This window comes from Phaseolus vulgaris, chromosome 8 (genome assembly GCF_000499845.2).
Source record: "Phaseolus vulgaris cultivar G19833 chromosome 8, P. vulgaris v2.0, whole genome shotgun sequence".
NCBI classification, from domain to species: Eukaryota; Viridiplantae; Streptophyta; class Magnoliopsida; order Fabales; family Fabaceae; genus Phaseolus; species Phaseolus vulgaris.
This window is the reverse complement of record NC_023752.2, coordinates 14,467,438-14,487,458: the sequence shown is the minus strand read 5'-3', so window position 1 is coordinate 14,487,458 and position 20,021 is coordinate 14,467,438. Positions and strand designations below refer to the sequence as shown.

Below are 20,021 nucleotides of genomic sequence, written 5' to 3'. Positions count from 1 at the left end.
AAGTCTTTTACCCTGTAAACTTGCACCTACTCCAATTGAAAATCATACAAAATTATCTTCTATTGGAAGTGTTACTATCACAGATGTTCAAGCCTATAGAAAATTGATTGGAAGGCTTATGTATCTCACTAGTACCTGACTAGACATAACATTTTTTGTGCAATAACTTTCTCAATTTCTTGTTAAGCCTGCAATTGCTCACTATAATGCAACAATTAGAATTTTCAAATATATTAAAGGAGCTCTAAGTCTTGGTTTATTTTTCTCTTCCAACACTTCTACTCATTTAAAAGCCTTTTGTGATAGTGATTGGGGCACCTGTAGTGATTCAAGACAATCAATGATTGATTTTAGTGTGTATCTTGGGAATTCCCTCATATCTTAGAAACCAAAGAAGCAAGGAACAATATAAAAGAGTTCTTATGAAGTTGAATACAGAGCAATGACCACTGTTACATGTGAAATTCAATGACAAACTTATGTTCTTCAAGATTTCAAAGTTCCTTTTGAGCAACCATCTCTTTTATATTGTGATAATGACTCAACAAGATACATTGCATCAAATCCAATGTTTCATGAGCGTAGAAAACACATTGAAATAGATTGTTACATTATTAGGGAAAAATTAAAGAAGGGTCTTGTATATTTTCTTCTCATTTCTGCCACATAGCAACTAACTGACATTTATACCAAAGCTTTAAGCCTTCAATCTTTCAAGAGTATTTGTTCCAAGCTGGGTCTCATCAATATTTGCTCCACAGCTTGCGGGGGGCTAACAAAGGATATGGATACCAGGCTTCTAGAAGGAAGCTAATATTAATTGTTTTTTCTAATTCTTAGTTGTTTCTTTTTGTACTTATGTCTAGTCTTTAATTTGTCTTTTCTTATTCTAGATTCTAGCATTTATTGGATTTTATTTTACATTATGTCCCTTTAAGTAGACACTAGAACACGCGTACTGCTTGTATATATTCAGACTTTTTGCTTTGATCTAAGTAAGGAAAAGAAAATAGAAGAAATATTCCTTCTCATATCCATTGCCTTCCTTTTTTCTCCTTTATTTTTGTCTTAGTTCTTTATTTATAATATGGTATCAGAGCTCTTCAGAGCTCTGGTTGCTACAATTATTCATGGGTAAATTTGTTGATCCCTTATAAAATTTATGTTCTCCTTACCATGTTAGTTCAAAGACAAAAATGCAGTCTCAACAAATTGGTTTTACTCTTTAGCAGTATCAAACATTGTTAGCTATCTTACAACAGTCCAAGTCCAGTGACAATATTTCTAATCAAGTCTCTATTATTCCTAGTTTCAAAATTCTAAATCAGATCAGCCTAACCGAATGAGTACCAAAATAAAAAACCACCTAAGTATCTAAAGGACTATCATTGTAATCTTAATGTTTTCAATACATCTTCAAGAGTTAAATATCCTTTGAATTATGTTTTTTCTTATAACAATTTATCAGCTTCTTATACATCTTTTGTTATGTCTCTTTCTGCACATGTTGAGCCAAACACTTATTCTGAAACTGTGAAACATGACTGTTGGAGAAAAGTTATACAATGTAGGATATTTGCTTTGGAGTCAAATCAAACATGGGATACTACTCTTCTTCCTAGAGAAAAAACATCCATAGGTTGCATATGGATACTCAAAATAAAATATAAGGCTAATGGGACAGTTGAAAGGTATAAAGAAAGGTTAGTAGCAAAGTGATACACACAAACAAAAGGCATTGACTATCTTCTTCTGGAAATGTTCCTATAGAAGATTGATTGGAAAGATTATGTATCTCATTAATACCCGACCTGACATAACATTTTTTGTGAAATAACTTTCTCAATTTCTTGCTAAGCTTGCAATTTCTCACTATAATGCAACAATTAGAATTCTCAGATATATTAAAGGAGCTTTGAGTCTTGTTTATTTTTCTCTTCCAACACTTCTGCTCATTTATAAGCCTTTTGTGATAGTGTTTGGGGTACCTATAGTGATTCAAGACAATCAATGAAGGATTTTAGTATGTATCTTGGGAATTATCTTATATCCTAGAAACCAAAGAAGTAAGGAACAATATAAAAGAGTTCTTGTGAAGCTGAATACAGGGCAATGACTACTGTTACACGTGAAATTTAATTGTTAACTTATCTTCTTCAAGATTTTAAAGTTCCTTTTGGGCAACCATCTCTTTTATATTGTGACAATGGCTCAGAAAAATATATTGCACAAAATCCAATGTTTCATGAGCGTACAAAACACACAGAAATAGATTGACACATTATTAGGGAAAATTGAAGAAGGTCTCATACATTTTTTTCCCATTTTTACCATAAAGCAATTGGCTAACATTTATACCAAAGCCTTAAATCCTAAATCTTTCAAGAGTATTTATTTCAAGCTGGGTCTCATCAATATATGTTCCACCACTTGCGAAGGGCTAACAAAGGCTATGGATACAAGGTTTATAGAAGGAAACTAATATTAATTTGGTCTTTTCTAATTTTTAATTGTTTCTTTTTGTACTTAATGTCTAGTCTTTAATTTGTCTTTTCTTATTCTAGTCTTTATTGGCTTTTATTTTACATTATGTCTTTTTAGCTAAACCCTAGAATGAGTGTACTGCTTTGATCTAAGTAAGAAAAAGAAAATAGAAAAAATATTTCTTCTCATATTCATTGTCTTCGTCTTTTGTTTTTATCTTAGTTCTTTATTTCTAATATCCTAAAATAGAATGGATGTGAAGAATTTGCCTTTGATTATACAAGAAAAAATTCAGAAAGGAATGGAATGGAATGGGAGGACAAAATCCCAACACTATCATGCGTAGGATTCAAAAATCATAAGGTTGCAACAGTTTCTAAAAACTAGCACTAGTGCAAAATAGAGTAGTTATGGACGCTGGTTTACAATTACGAAACATCTATTGAAAACGTGCAGACAATTTTAAAATTAACACGAACAAGCGTTATTTCAAGATAAAACTAAGAGTTTATTGATCTAAACGATCGTCTATAAGTTTGACATAGACACCAATCTTTTGGCCAAACGATGTCTATGTTTAAGTGACGAGAATCAAAGGATAAAAAATAAACACAAAAACTCACGCATTGGAAAACACGTTTCAACATCATTTTCTACGGCCATGAAAATATCTTAATAAATTTATTTTTTGAGAAAGGGGTCTCTAGTTTTCTAAATAAACTTAAAGACGGTTTCTTTTCGAAGTGGTAATGTCTTCTGTAGATTGAATGGTTATTCTTATATAAGAATATATGTTTATAAAGCTTTTATCTAGTATAAAAGACAAATCCTTAAAATAGGGATTGTATGTCAAGGGGATTTTTTTTAAAAAAAAAAATAATAAAAAAAAAATATATATATATATATATATATTCATATATATAAATTAGGTAGATTTTTAATTTCTTTTTGTAAAAAATGTGAAGATTTTAAAGTTTTTTTTAACCTGTTTTATAATTAGAATTCTGTGATTTACGAAGGATTTATAATATTTGAAAGAATTTATTACAGGATTTCATATACTAAAACAAATTATAAATACTCTGATTTTTTTTTCAGTGGAATATTTTATTTATTTACTATCTTTTTATGAAAGATTATATGAATTAAAGTGTATTTTTAGTGATAATATGCTACAATATGTCATTGTCCTTCGTTTGTTGTTGTCGTTTGTTGTTGATGATGTGCAAGACAACTAGTGTTACATTATAGAACTTGTGTTATGGTCTTTCAAATCTTGCATTGTTCAATTATTACAAGTTCATAGTGCAAGTTGATGAAATATCTCTAACTGAAAAATATCATGGAAATTTGTTGACTACAATTGGTCAAGATAAAAACCACAACATATTTCTTTTGGCTTTTGTAATTGTTGAAGGAGAAACAAAAGAAGTCATGATATGGTGCTTTCAATTATTGCGTGCATATACATCACACTCCAACCAAATGTATGCGTGATAACTGACAAAAGAACAATTGTACTATCAACCTTACAATCTCCATAAGTTGGTTGGGAAGCAAATGGCCAACAATCAGTGTTTTGCATCCGTCATATAGCATTTTCAACAAGAAGTTCAAAAGTGTGGTGTTGAAGAGACAATTAATAAACATGAGTGCTTATATACAAATTGTCTAATTTGAATAATTTATGTAGTTTTATTTATCAAATTGTATCATGTTATGAAATGAAACTACTTACTATCCAAGCTAAGTTATTCGTTATGTGATCTGAATTTTGACAAGCATATTCCTAGATAGATCAAATACAACCAGAAAATAGACTAATTTAGAATACAAAATATTAGTAGTTAAAAAACCTTGGTAGTTGTTCTCGCCAAAATGAGGTCAGTCGGAATCCGCGTTGGCTCCAAGTGGTCTCCCTTCAAGCTCTAGTGATTAAGCCTCCAAGGAATGAGGGGGCTCCACTTGCCGAAAATACTCTGACACTCAAATCAGTAAGAGCATCAAATTTTGTGTATATGGTGAATATAGTGCTAAAATTCGAGTTGAGATACTCCATGTGAGTGGTCATCTATTTATAAGCCTTCATGGTCTTGGATATTTTACACTGGTTTCTCCAAGTTTTAATGCGGCATACTATAGTATATTTTCATAAAATCTGAATATCATGTATATAAATTGGAGTATTATGTAATATAATCTGAGCATTTATGTAATATAATAAGGGATGTTGTGTAAGTAAGTCAAAGCATTTATGCAATATAATTAGGGACATTGTGCGGGTAAATCAGAGTATTCAAAGAGGTCGAGATATTGTGCACGTTAATTGTGGATTAATAAGATTGATTCTCATAATATATTTATCTAAATTAATATCATTGCACTAACATAATTATGTGGGGTTTATAATAAAGTCCCAAAAATCATGGTCAATTTTACTTGGGCTTTCTCATGATTTAGGCCAAAATGGAATACATCCGACTAGAGCTTGATCGGCATATGTCTGATCAAATCGGGGAGGGTACACAACCTCCCAACCTTGAGCAAAGCTAGCGAGGCGAAAAGGCTTGTCGAAAATATCTCCAAAAAGACTTGTACATGCTCTGAGAGCTTTTTGCATAGAAACAGGTGGCCTTTTTGCCAAAGTTGTTTATGGCAAAATTTGATCATTCAATACATCTATTTTGAAGAGTAATATACATTTTATGTGAGAAAGGTCAAGTTAAAATCAAACATGAGCTTTGATTGACACATGTGCGCGAGCATTTGTCAAAGTCATTTGCAGTTAAGCTCGATCACTTGTTGGATTTACCTTTAAAAAAGAATATATTTCTAAGCAATAAATGGCCTATCCTTTGGTGAGGGTGTGGGTTCGGTCAGGAAGCTCAGTTCTGAGCTGATTCTGAGTTGCTTTGAAATTATCGTGTGATTAATTGTGGACTCATTAAGTCCAATGTAGATTGTAGAGGCAACTGGTTTTGGTTCCAAGTTGCTTGTCAATCGTGGACTCTCGGGTTCGATGCAGATGTAGAGGCAACTGGTTTTTGTTCCGAGTTGCTTGTCGATCGTGGACTCTTGGGTCCGATGTCGAGGCAACTGGATTTTGTTTTGAGTTGCTTGCCAATCGCAGACTCCCAGGTTCGATGTAGAGGAAACTGGTTTTTGTTCCAAGTTACTTGTCGATCGCAGACTCCCGGATCTAATGTAGAGGCAACTGGTTTCGAGTTGTTTGTCGATCGCAAACTCCCGGGTTCGATGTAGAGGCAACTGGTTTTTGTTCTGAGTTGTTTGTCAATCGCGGACTCCCGGGTCCAATGTAGAGGCAATTAATTTTTGTTTCGAGTTTCTTGTCGGTCACGAACTCCCGAGTTCGATATAGAGGCAACTGGATTTTGTTCTGAGTTTCCTGTTAATCGCGGACTCCCGGGTTCGATGTAGAGGCAACTGGTTTTTGTTCCAAGTTGCTTGTCGATCGCGGACTCCTAGGTCCGATGTAGATGAAGAGGCAACTGGTTTTTGTTCTGAGTTACTTGTCGATCGTGGACTCCCAGGTCCGATGTATAGGGAATTTGTTTTTGTTCCATGTTGCTTGTCGATCGCGGACTCCCGGGTCAGATGTAGAGGCAACTGATTTTTGTTTCGAGTTGCTTGTGGGTCGCGGAAACCCAGGTTTGATGTATAGGCAACTGGTTTTTGTTCCAAGTTGTTTCTCGATCGCGGACTCTCGAGTCCAATGTAGAGGAAACTGGTTTTTATTTTGAGTTGCTTTTCGGTCGCAAACTCGCGGGTCCGATGTAGAGGCAACTTGTTTTTTATTCCGAGTTGCTTGTCGTTTGCAGACTCCCGAGTCTGATGTAGAGGCAACTGGTTTTGTTCCAAGTTGTTTGTCATTCGCGGACTCCCAATCCGATGTAGAGGCAACTAGATATAATCTGAGTTGTTTTTTATCGGACTTCCTTGGTTCAAGATGGAGACAACCAGATACGGTCTAAGTTATTTTTTATTGGACTTCTCGAGTCTGAGATGGAGACAACTAGATACGGTCTGAGTTGCTTTTTATCGAACTTCTCAGATTTGAGTATTATTCCAGCCTATTTCCAAAAATACATAACACAAATTCTATACGAAAAATGCAATTTTATTGAAGACGACAATGTTAGAAATAATTGTTATACATACTAAAATTAATCATCTTTACATGAAATCATATATGCAATGACATATAATTTTATGTGTAAGATGTAAAATATTTTAAGATGAGCGTTTAACAATCATAACAAATATTTATTTCTTTGAGAATTTTTCACATGAACGTGAAACAATATGATCTTTATATTTCGTTGTTCTATAAAATTAAAGTATCTTTTATTTTATTCACATAAAAAAATAATGATTTATTTTACAAAAATATCTAATTTTCTCCCTTTAATGTAGTTATCATATTAAAAATTGAAAATCATATATGCATTGAAATTGACCTTTTTAATATTTTTCCTTAATTATCTTTTACACATAGATTAAAATTTTGAAATAAAAAAAAAATCAGATTACAAAACCATAATAAAACATTTGCATATTTATAGTATATTTAATTAAATTTCCACTCATTTAGATTTACTTTTTATTTCTCTATTTCACAACTAGTAGTTAAGGTTGTAATAAAAGTTATATCTTATTGAAAGTAAAATCAATATTAAAATAATATATTCTAAGTGAGTGGTAGTAGTAGGAACAGTTTTACCTGTCTCACGGTGGGCGTCAAATGTTCTTGCCAAGATGAGGTTGATCGGAATCCGGGTGGACTCCGAGTGGTCAGAGCTTCACCTGCAGAAAATACTTTGACGCTCAAGTTAATAAAAGCATCAAATTTTATGTATATGGTGAATATATTGTTAAAATTTGAGTTGAGATAGTCCCTGTGAGTGGTCATCTATTTATAAGCCTTCATGGACTTAATATTTTACATTGGTTTCTCCAGGTTTTAATGTGGCATACTATAGTATCTTTTTATAAAATATCATGTATATAAATCAGAGTATTCTGTAATATAATCAGAGCATTTATGTAATATAATAAGGGATATTGCATAAGTAAATAAGAGCATTTATGCAATATAATTAGGGACATTGTGCAGGTAATCTGAGTATTCAAAGAGGTTCGGATATTGTGCATCAATATCACCTTAATTGTGCATTAATAAAATTGATTCTCATAATATATTTATCTAAATTAATATCATTGCACTAACATAATTATGTGAGGTTTATAATAATAGTCCAAAAAATCATGGTCAATTTTACTTCGTCATGTGTGCTTTCTCATGATTTAGACCGAAATGGAATACATCCGACTAAGGCTTGATCGATATATGTTCGATCAAATCTGGGAGGGTACAGTAGCTAATTTAAATATTAATTTAGAAACTATTTTATAAATTTTTTGTTACTATTTAGTGATTTTCTTGTAGTGATTGTGGAGAGTTTAAAGTTCATCCCTTGTCTTTCCCTTATGTCATTGTTCTTTGTAACTATTGTCATTTGTAACTAATGACGTTTGTCAATCCAATTTAACGTCTCCACAATATTGACAAGGTTCATGAATTTCAATCTCATCCCGTGCAAAATGAGGATTACTAGTTTGTTTATATTGGACCAAATTTCATTCCTAACCCTCACATGTGATGTAAGAAATCTGGAAAACCAACAACTACATGTATCCATAACGAAAAATCAACTTATTAAAAACAAACAAATAAACAAAAATGTTATTACCGTCCAAATGTAATAGGACCAATTGCCTGTATCAACAATAAAATGTCGTCATTTGTAACATTTTTGTAAGAACCACCATTTAATGTTGTCACAATAGGAGCAATTTTCTTTTTTAAGAACCTCCATTTTTAATCTTTAATTTTGAAGAAAAATTAAATAAATAAATTTATTAAAAGTATATATATTAATATAAATTTATAATTAAAAAATTGATTTAATATAAGAGAAAATTCAAACCGAACGAAGTTGTGCAACGAGGCACAACTTTACTCAAGGTTGTAAATTTGTTTTTACCCATTCTAGTAATAAATCAGCAAAATTACACAATCTTAATGCAAAAATGGAAAAGGCTTCCTTAACACTAAAGCAAAATGTGAAATGTCATTCAATATTCTCTTTTCAATCCATTCTAAAATCTTCTCATGAAGGATAACAATTCTTGTTTTCCAACATGGAACAACCTAGGACATATCTAATACCAAATATACCCTAAAAGGAGATTGTGGTAAATGATGAAGATCTTCTTTTCCTTCTTTCCTAATTTTAAAAATCATCTAAAAGTCTTTGTAGATCAACGAGGGAATCCTCATTTTTACATATCTCTTATCGGAGAAGAATGTAAAGGGATAGTAACAGGGTGAAAGCCCAGCATAGATTGAGGCTAATGGAATAACCAACAGCAAAGTAATGATACCACATGACTCATGACAAAAGTTTTGCATCCAATAAAGAGGAGAAAATGTTGAATAAATTTCTTTCTCTTGCTTGAGACGTATCTTAAAAGATAAAATCGTGAGGACTAATTTTTGCACTCGTATCGAAGAGATATACTATTTTTTGGCGTATAAAATTGTACATGACCCAGCATGGCAAGATTCTTGGTGCACCAACCCTGCTAGAATTCTAATGAGCAAAAGCTTCTATGAATGAATTGAATTTTCATCTTTCTTAATGAAACTTTCATGGAAATAAAAAAATTGGAATTTTTGGTTGTTGTCCATAATTTTTACTGCAAATGATGCTACTCAGATTTTCTTTCCCCCTTATTTTGGGTCCAAGAAGTTGGTCACATGATTCCAATATTTGCTCCTTTTTAATGCAAGTAGAATGTGTAGTATACAGCTAATTATTCCCTAGTTAACTTCATTAATTAAACTTCATACATGGCAAAGTACCACCAACAGTAAGAGCAAAAATGTGAAATGTTGTTTATTATCAATCTACTCTTCTTTTCAACTATCTTAAGGACAAGAACAATGATTACTAAGACTCTAAAAAACAGATAACTATGGAAATTGAAGATTAAAAACAGAACTAAAATATCCAGAAAGCACTTCTTCACTGATAACTGATGATGATCTTTGCAATTCTACAACAGCAGCTTCAACTTCATTTGTCATCTGGAATCCCTTTACACTGGAGGAGGGCAGAAGGTGATAACATACCTTGGAGCCCTGCATCTGTTAAGGCTGCTAGAGTCATCATAGGCGTAACTATAAGCCTTAGGACATATAGCCTTAAAGAGATGAGCAAAAAGAGTAGGCTTGCAAGTTTTTGGGTCAGAATAATTCCCTGTGCAGCAATATTTTGCTGATTGCATAGCCAAGCATGCACTTTTACACCCCACAACTTTGCCATTTCTCTTCACCTCAAGTGCTGATGGACAGCAAATATTCAAATCCACCTCACAAGAAGCCACTCCACACCCAACTCCACCCCCAATGGGCTTCATGGAAACAGGCAAGTTGAATCCATCCACCAAACTCACATCATAGAAATGCAAAGGGGAGGAAGAGGATCCAAGGGTCATTTCCACCACTGTTGCAGGTGGCACCCCTCCTTGCCCTCTACAATGTAGCTTCCCATTGCAATCACCAGTGAGACAGTGCCCATGTCCATCATTGTCAAAGCTACAACCCTGCCTACCCCAAATTCTTCCTGACCACTTTTCTGGTACATCAAGTACAACTTCTTCACCACTTCCAAGATGCATCCCACCATCTTTTGGAGTTTGCTGCCCTGCACCTCCAAGTATCCCTGGCCACACACTTTCCCCACAGTTGTTCACTAGAATAAGTTGAGCACCATCTGCAACAAATACCAAAAGATAAATAATGCTCACAAAGATATATAACATTTCATGGACTACAGATTCTTACATATCAGAGCATTTTCTCACACATCATCACTAAACACGTATCATGTTAATCGTTATACAAGTGTAAACCATCAATTTCATCCTTTAAGCATAAAAAGGTTTCAGTTACAAATTGAAAAGGAAGCATAGAAGGAAAGAAGAGGAAATAGTGTTATTACCTGTGAGTATGATGTAGCAAAACGCAACCAGATAGAAGAGAAAGAAGGAAACTCTTGCCATTGTTTGAGCTCAATGAACAGCAACACGACTGAAGAGTTTATGCAACCTATATAGGCATGAGTGACAGTGGCTGTGAGGCTTCAAGGTTCCAAATATTTCGGTCTCAAGTATAGATCGTGCCAAGTGCTATCTTTTTATACAAAAACAAAACGGTTTTGCAACTTCCCACTGTCACCCTCGCTAAGCTTTTTTTGCCTTTATTTTCTCTAATTACTTTCTGCTTTCTCTTTCATAACAAAGGAGCATATATGCATTGCTTCCAGCTGCAGATTTCTTTTCTAGTAACTATTATATTAAAATGGTTTAAATAATAATATTGCTATTTAAATAGTGTAGAGTGATTTTTTTGGGGGATTATATTGGTACTAATTTGGCAACTTGCAGCATCTTTGGGGTGAAAAAAATAAAGCAAGAAACAAAAAATAAAAAAGAAAACCTACAACATGTGAGATGAAGTTATGAACTTTAGTTGCATTAGAGAATGTTTACATCTTAAACTTCAATGACATGCCATTCTTTTCCATGGGAGAATTATAGAAGTACAAGAATGTCTGTAGGATTTTTGCTTTATAACATCAGCATTATCTGCTTCTATCTTAAACTAGAAAAAGGGGTATGGCACAAAATCATTTTTTTTTTCAAAGTTGGTGCACACAGTAATTATGCCTTCTACTTTGTTCAATCTTGTTGCCTAAGATTTATTTTATTCTTAAAACATATTAAGTATAATTTAACATAATTTGGGTTGGATCCTGTGAAGCTTACACTAGCAAAATGTATAAATTGATGGGAAAAACGCACGTGAAAGCAACACACAATCACGAATTGATGGGCAACTATTAGGTTTTCGTTATATCATGTTGCACACCAATTACAAGTACAATAATCTCTTTAAATAGAGATAAATAGAGATAATAAAGGGACACCATGTCACTAAAACATGTTGTCTACTCAGCCCAACCCAATTGGTTCTGGCTTCATATCCAACCATCTCCCACTTGAAGTCAAGGAACAATGTACTGTGTACATGTGTGTTGTCAGCCCAACCCAAATAGTCTTGACTTCATACCCAACCTAAATAATGACTATTTATTTAATATAATTTTAAAGTCAATCGTTGTAATTTATTTTTTAAATTAACTTCATTTATGAATGTGACTATTTGAAATAGTCAGATTCTTAAATCATGCGCTTTGATTTAAAATTGCGGCTACTTAAATATTAATTGATAACTTCATATATGAGATTGCAGGATTTTGATAAAATTAATTTTTGTAAAAAATAAATGCAAAAAAATTATTCAATTAAAAAATTGCATAAAATTATTTTAATTTAACTTTTCATATGTTAATATAACATATATATATATATTATATTCCGTTATTAAATTTTGTAAGATTATTTTGTTATTAAATTATCAAATTTAAAAACTAATTTGATGTTAAATTATATTTGTTAAGATTAATTTATATTAGAGTGTAAAATTAAGAAACCAATTTATCATTAAAATATACATCAAAATTAGAAAGTTACACCTTTTATAAATATCATTTTTTCATATTTTATAAACTAAATTATTATCGATTTATTAGTTCAAGATTGAGAATGGTGATTTTTTATATTAAAATCTCGATTTTAAAAATATTTTTTTAATGTTTGGAGAACTAGGTAAAGAATTTGTAAAATATTCGGCTCTTGTACTTCTTATCATCATGCGGCTACAATTTCTTTTTCCTTTTAAGTAGATTAGCATCACATTGAAGCCTCTTTACTTGCAGCACCATCCATCATTGATAGATTTAATATAAGTTTCATAGTTTGAGTATGTTGAGAGTATTTTTGTGATATTAGTAGACATAGTGTTTCTTGTTACTTTGATCAAGTCTCCATCCACCGATACAATAAGGCTACAAAGACTTATTTATCATGTTGTTGCTCAACTCCACACAATTATAAGTCAAATAAATAACAAGAAAAGCCTTACTATTTTCTCTTGCATAAGAAAGTATGTTAGTAGAACACAAAAATAATAATAAAAGCACATTGGTCTTGACCACTTTTCTATTCAAGTTCTCAAATTATCCTATATATTTCTTCCTAAACCCCTAATTTCTATACCATCTTCCATTGCTTAAATATGATCATGTTCTTATGATTTCAAATCATGCAAATAATAACACCTATACTCCTTGTCAAATTTTATGATTTCAAATCATGCAAATAATAACTACCTACACTCCTTATCAAATTTTATTATGTTTATTATTCAGTTTCATTAGATTAAAATCTAAAAAATGTTCCCGTGAGTTATTATGATGTACTAATTGGATTTCAACCTATTTATCACGCACTCCATATAGAATATGCGACAATTTCATCTGCTCTTTAGAAGAATTTACAAAGACTATCCGGTAATCCTACTGCCTGCATACCAAATTATCCTTTGTTGGTACATTATCGTTCAAGAGTCTCCATGCCATATGTTTAACTGTTGGGGACGTATTTGTGTACCAAAGGATAGGGCAGTAGCTACAATTGTTTGCTACATAGTTTTGGTGCAAACAACTATATGAATGTTAATTTTACAGTCACTTCCCCTCCAAAGGAAATAAAAGAGGAAGCCATAATTATATTATGTAAATTTAAATTATCTCTTTTACTAATTTTCCCTGATTTAGTGGTCAATAAACTATTGTCACTCTTCAATACAAATGTTTTTTTTAAAGAACCTTTGGTTTCGTCAGTAAAGCCATGTGGGTTTTGTTATACCTCGAATTTTTATTTTTTAAAAAAATATGCATAAAACGTATGTTGGATAGAAGAATAACTGAATGGCTCATGTTCTACAAGTTTAATGAAATTTTGAGGTATTTGAAATATTTTGGAAGTTGTCTCTTGGGTTTCCAAAGAGTAAAAAATTAGGATTTCCTTATTTTTGAAAAACAAAATCTAGTGTTCTCATTAATTTGATTGGCTTTTGAGTAGCAAAAGATGTTTACAATGTGTGTGGTGGAAAATATGAATTCTTTAACAACAATTAACATAATTTTTAGCTCATCATTAATCATAAAATTTTTTTTAAATGATAATATCTATAATGTAGATATTTAGATTCAAATAAATAATATCTACTTTTATATTAATAAATAACACGTTCAATTTGTTATTAAACCAAATCATTTTTGTTGACAAACGTTTCACGTTATATAAATGATAAAAATACATAAAGATTAACATAACATGTCAAATAAAATTAAAAAGAAAGGAAGAACATTAAATAGAAAGAAATAAGGGATACAGAGATGAAGAAATACTTGGAAGACAACTTAATCCATTTGTTGTCATTGCATCTTTGACAAATTATTTGGATACAGTGAATAATATACTCAAATTAAGCTCAATTTTAATATTTAATCTCCTTCTAAAGTCATTAGAGCTCATTATCCACATGTTCTATTTTCCTAGCTCCACCAAACCCCTTTCCATGATGTGCTCCAACCTTTTAGGTGTCAAAATTTTGTAGATACATGCAAAATCATTGTTGAATCATCTAATATGTTTAAGACCATTCTCTTTCACCCTTTTGACAATTATATATAAACATTTCATTTAAAATCTTTATCATATCTTGTTCAATTTTGGTTATCAAACCCATAAGATAAAAAAATATGAAAGACAAAAGATTCTTTTGGAACATACCTTACTACTTGCAACAACATCTCCTAGTTGTCAAACATCTTCAACCCAATTGACCTCATGCTTTGCACTTTACATGTTTTATTATTCCCAAAAGAATCACTCCTCCTTCTTTTAGTTCTAAGATATAAAAAAACTTATTCACATAGAAAATCATTAAATGTAAATCAATTTTAGAGATAAAAATAATTAATTGTTATATTGACTAAGTTAGATACTATTTTAAAGACTAAAAAAATGATTTGGTATCTAATTTAATCTGTATTGTTGATAAATAGTTTCTAAATTGGTATATAATTAGCTACCAAGGTTTTAACTACCAAATATTTAGATTTTAGAGTTGGTAGGTAAAATTTTGTTAGCTAATGAGATACCAATTCAGAAACTATTTATCAATAATAGAAACTAATTTAGATACCAATAATTTTTTTAGTCTCTAAAATAATATCTAATTTAGTCAATATATCAACTAATTATTTGTAGTCTCTAAAATTGGTTTATATTTAATGATTTTCTTGTAATGCATGTGATAAGTCATCATGAATCCGTGACCCAACTTCTTTGTGTATCTAGCACAAACACCACTAACACTAGAACATACTTGTAGCTATTAGATGTTACCACAACATCAATAGATTCCCTTACGAAATGAGAATTTTTACCTTTCTCATTCTTTTCCGTCTTTAGACAATTTTCCTAGAAGTGACCTTTCTTATGCAATTATAGCACTAAAATTTTTTATTTGCCTTATCATCATATGAATACTTTTACTTCTTTCCTTTCCACTCTTTCTTTTTATTTCCCATTGACTTCAAGGCATTCAAACTCAACTCACAATAGTTTGTTTTAGACTCTTTGAAGCTTTTGTAACTCCTCATTTCGAATTGAGGTCTACACCTCCTCCAACATAAGGGTCCATTCCTTCTTGAGCAACAAAGTGTCTTTAACATTCTTAAACATATTTGACAAGGTGTTAAGAAGTAGTAAAATCTTGTCTTCTTCCTCCTACTTCATTTATATTTTCTTAAGATTGTTTAGCATCTTGTTGAAATACGCTAACTCTTACACCATCGTTTTTAACTCACCCATCCTAGTTGAATGCAGTTGAAACTGTCACTGTGTTTAATTTTAAATCACTTTCTTGTCATTTGATTTCATTTCAATTTATACTATTGAATCCAACTTCATCACTTCGTTTTATTTTAGTCAAAATTACATAATTTGTTGAAAATGAATATCACAATAGCAATTTGACCCTTATACAACTAATTAAACCATAAAGAGAGTTAAGTATTTGAAAGTCTCTCAAAATATCAATTACAAAACACTATATTTGTCTCATCTATAAATTAACTAAACAATAAGGTGGTGATACAAACTACATCCATCACACACAAATAAAAGATATTAACATTTTCAATCACCATTTTTTGCATTTCAAAAGCATTTTATAGATTGAGAATCTTCCTTTTTTGTTTAGCAATAATGTTATCTCTATTATTAATGTGGTCATCTACGAGCCCCAGAAGGAAATTGATCCCCAACATCTCCTTCCCCACTCTGATTTACCAACATGGAAACATGATGCATCACGTACATAATACATCAAACTAAAGATTACAAAGTGAAGAAAGCTACAAACAACCTTGTGGTTTGGGCAACTCCAAAATTTCTTTCAAGCTTTTGCAAAATGTTATTGTTGTTCAAAGAGTAACAACCTCCCACGTTGACATAATGAAACAATTCCTCGACTTTTATCAATCTAAGATAAGCGTACATCTATGGAAGAGCTTGATTCATGGCAGAATGACAAGGAATTTTGGATAAATAGTCTTTTAATTTGTAAGTTTACCATTGTATTTTTTTTTATAAGTAAGAGTTATTGTCGCCACAATAATTACTTCTTAATTTCTATTTAATAGTATATTTTGCATCTAATAGTTGTATGGTGTACGGTGATGCGTTTATGAACAATGTCATAAAAGATCTAAGATATAAAACTAATTAAATAATATGGAACACATGGAATTGAAAGTAACTTCATTTTAATATCCATGGTTTCATCTAATGCATTTTCTAGTTGATATTTTTATAACATGATTCTAAAGTTTCCTTAAAAAATTTCCTTACTTATGTAAAATTTCCTCATATATTTTACAAATACCCCAACATTAAACATTCATGTTATAAGAAAATAATATATTAAAATTTATTCTTGGCATCTTAACATATTTAGTGAATTTAATCAATTGTAATTCTATCACTTTCTAATAGCTGTGATTTAGGATTCCTTTTATAAGTTAGGCATTAAAACTAGAACAATTATATATATATATATATTAAAATATATTCTTAATAATTTAATATATTGGAATGACTTTAATCAAACATAATTCCAAATATTACTTTTGAGGTCTCACGTTAGAATTTGAAGTCAAGAATCATACATTTATCACATAGATGAAAACATTTAAGGACATATTAAATCACCAATATAACATCTAAATTACTTTCATGGTCAATTAAAAAAGAATATAAACATTTAATCCTAAAATAGTAATATATGATAACCTATATATATGCTAATAAATTCACGAGAGTAAGTGGAAGAGTTGTTTTTCAAGTCTCCTATTTTGTATGATATTTGTTGAGCTTAAAGTTACCACCAATGTTGTGAAACTTGAGAATAGTAAGAAGATCGAAAAAGAGAATTCAAAATCGTAACTCGATTGGTAAGAGTTACTAGTATATAAAAAATTATATTCAATACATAACGAATTAAAAATAAGTTCATAATTCATAAAATGTTCATGGATAAAACAACCAATAAATTCATAAATGTTTAATACAAAGAAATTATCCAAGAAAATAATTTATATTAATCACAATATAATCATTTTTCTCATCTACATGATCTTTATTTTCATTAATATCATCTTCACTGTAACCTTCATCATTATCATAAATGGGAGGAATCTCTAAATCATTCATAGATGCAGCAACACCACCTTTACTAGCATATTTATATTCTCCAATTTCAACTAATATGTCTTCATCTAAAGCATCTAAACTTGAATTTGCTTCATTCTCCTCCACGTTTATTCATCATTAGAAACAAGTCATCAATGTTATAGTTTTTTTGTTTTCATAATATATTTCCTTTTCATCAATCTTGAATTAGCCATCACAAACACCACATCATTCATGATCTTTTAGTGAAAATGATTTCTTTTCTTAGAGTGGACCTAAATAATTATAAAATTATTTAACACATCATATTATTATCTCAAAAATAATTATAAAATTAATTTCATAAATTTGAATTCTTACCCTCTCAAAAGCACTCTAATTATGCTCACAACCACGTGAACTACAAGTCAAATTCAATACTTTAATTGTAAATCTTTGTAATTTTAAATGTTCATCGCCATTGTGATGAAGTTTTGGTCTTGAGTGCACATTGAGCTATCTAACTACCAAAAAATCCAGACTTTTTCTTGAATCTCTCAATTTGAGCATCAATTTTACTTATCTCATCAATATCTCCCGCCAACCTCTCCAAACAAACAATCATACATTCCACATTTCACCTCATAATCAGGTAATAGCTTGTAGCATGCAATGACCTATGCAATTGGTTGTCCCATCTTTGATAAGTGATTTCCCAAAGGGGGGTGTAACTAAGTAAGATAAAAATAAATAAATTAATCTCCAAAATAAGTCTTCATTTCTAAAAAACAAATTAGAAGTAAAATATATGTTAAAAGTAATTAGTTATTATTATTACCTTTTACTGACTCCATTGAAAAGATTTTGTATCTTCTCTTTAGCAATATCTATCTCTTTAAATAAATATCATGACTGGTTTCTCATATGAATCCACCATGTGCAACACCTTAATTAGGGGAAGAGCACCCCTAATGCAATTCAAAATACTTTTCCAAAATCTCTTGTCCAATATTGACTAGATTGTCACTTCTTGGATGTGAACATCCTAGTAAGTGATCATTTATTTTCATTTAAGCATCCCAAAGTCAAATAAGAGGTGGAAAAATGAGTATTGACTAGTTTTATCAAATTTTTATCCCTTTAGTATATTTGCGCAACAAGGAGATAATACCAGTTCTTGAATAGATGTAGGTTTGATTTTCTTACCATTGGTTATTGTCTCACGATGGAGTGATATTTTCTTATCAAAATCCTCCAACATTAAATCAATGTAGTGGGCTACACAAAGTGTCCAATACAATTTTTTTTTCTTTTGTATTAACAATTCCCCAACTGTCTTATAATTTGTTGCATTATCAGTTACAATTTGAATGATATTCTCTTCCCCAACCTCCTCAACAACATCATCCATCATCGTGATTTTTTTTTGCAACCGTCTTGCATATGTCAGAAGCATCAATAGACTTCAAAAAGTCAGTCCCCCTTGAACTATTTACCAAAATATTAAGTATAGTCATTCTTTTCCTATCAATCCATTTATATGTCATTATTGTGCACCTATTTTTTTTTCCAAAATAATTTATGTTCTTTCAAAATCAGATTAATCTTTTCAACTTGTTGCTTCAAATATTCCACTTTAATTTCATGATATGATGGTGGTTGATTATTTTTTTCGTAAAACACTATACATCATTTTTATAATTATTTAGCATCCACTTCTTGCTCAAACTTCTTTTTGGTGAGTCAAGAAAGGTGATTGCTCTATTATGAAGAATGAGGACAAACACTTGAGCGTTATGAAGGTTCTCAATAGTGCCACTTTCTTGACTTTGAAGGTAATTCTCCTTGTTTAAACATTGTTATTGGTTGGTTGAGCAAGGTGATTTATGCCATTATTTTAAATTGAATTTTTAGTGTCATTAACGGAGTGTTTTGTCATGACTCAAGCAAAGTGCAATTTGCATCCAAAACGTGTTTAAATTTGAAAAACAAGGCTCAAGTGTTAATGTTTCATTACTATAAAGTTGAATCATTATAACTTTAGTTTTTTATTAAATGCTTAAGTAATGTGATTATCTAATTTAAAACCTTTTATTATTGTCAAGCTATAGCCTTAGTGTATTTTAAATATTCAAGCAAGGATTTTATTTCTTTATTTTTCTATTTTATCCTTTTTTTTCAATAAATACCAAAGATTAAGATAAAATACATTTTAAAAACATAACAAAAAAAACAATATATTTATATACACGGTTGAAGATAAATTTAATCATTTTAATGTGAATAAATGTCAATTTGATTTTGAATTTTTTTTAAATTGTTATTTATCACGAAATATTGTTAAGAGGTAGAAGAATATAAAGACACTCCAAAAAACTAAATCTTAAAATTTAGGAGAAAATAATCGTATCTATTCAGCCTAGCATATTTGTCATCGGACAACAAATAAATATATTTACTTATCCCTCATTAATTAATCAAATTGAACTTATTTAAAAATAATGAACTAATTGAACTTTTCAAAAATATGATCACTATCAAATAAATTAGAAGATTTAAGTAGTTAAACCAATAAATTTTTGAAGTTATAAGAAAACATTTTATACAATGTTAAGATAAGAATAATATTTTTAAAATTAGCAAAACAAGCTAACTTTACTTAATTTGAACCGACTCATTTTGAGTTATAAAAAACAAACCAGGTTAACAATCTATGATTAAACGGGTTAGAAAACCTTACCTAT

General features: G+C 30.6%; 1 protein-coding gene across 1 annotated transcript; it reads right to left on the bottom strand.

Annotated features, from left to right (window-relative positions):
* Positions 1-9,439: 9,439 nt before the first annotated feature.
* Positions 9,440-10,799, bottom strand: LOC137826842 (thaumatin-like protein). Its single transcript, XM_068632988.1, has 2 exons — positions 10,572-10,799; positions 9,440-10,343 (listed from the first exon to the last, which is right to left on the bottom strand). The coding sequence occupies exons 1-2, from the start codon at positions 10,630-10,632 to the stop codon at positions 9,667-9,669; spliced, it is 738 nt and encodes a 245-aa protein (XP_068489089.1). The 5' UTR covers positions 10,633-10,799; the 3' UTR covers positions 9,440-9,666.
* Positions 10,800-20,021: the final 9,222 nt, after the last annotated feature.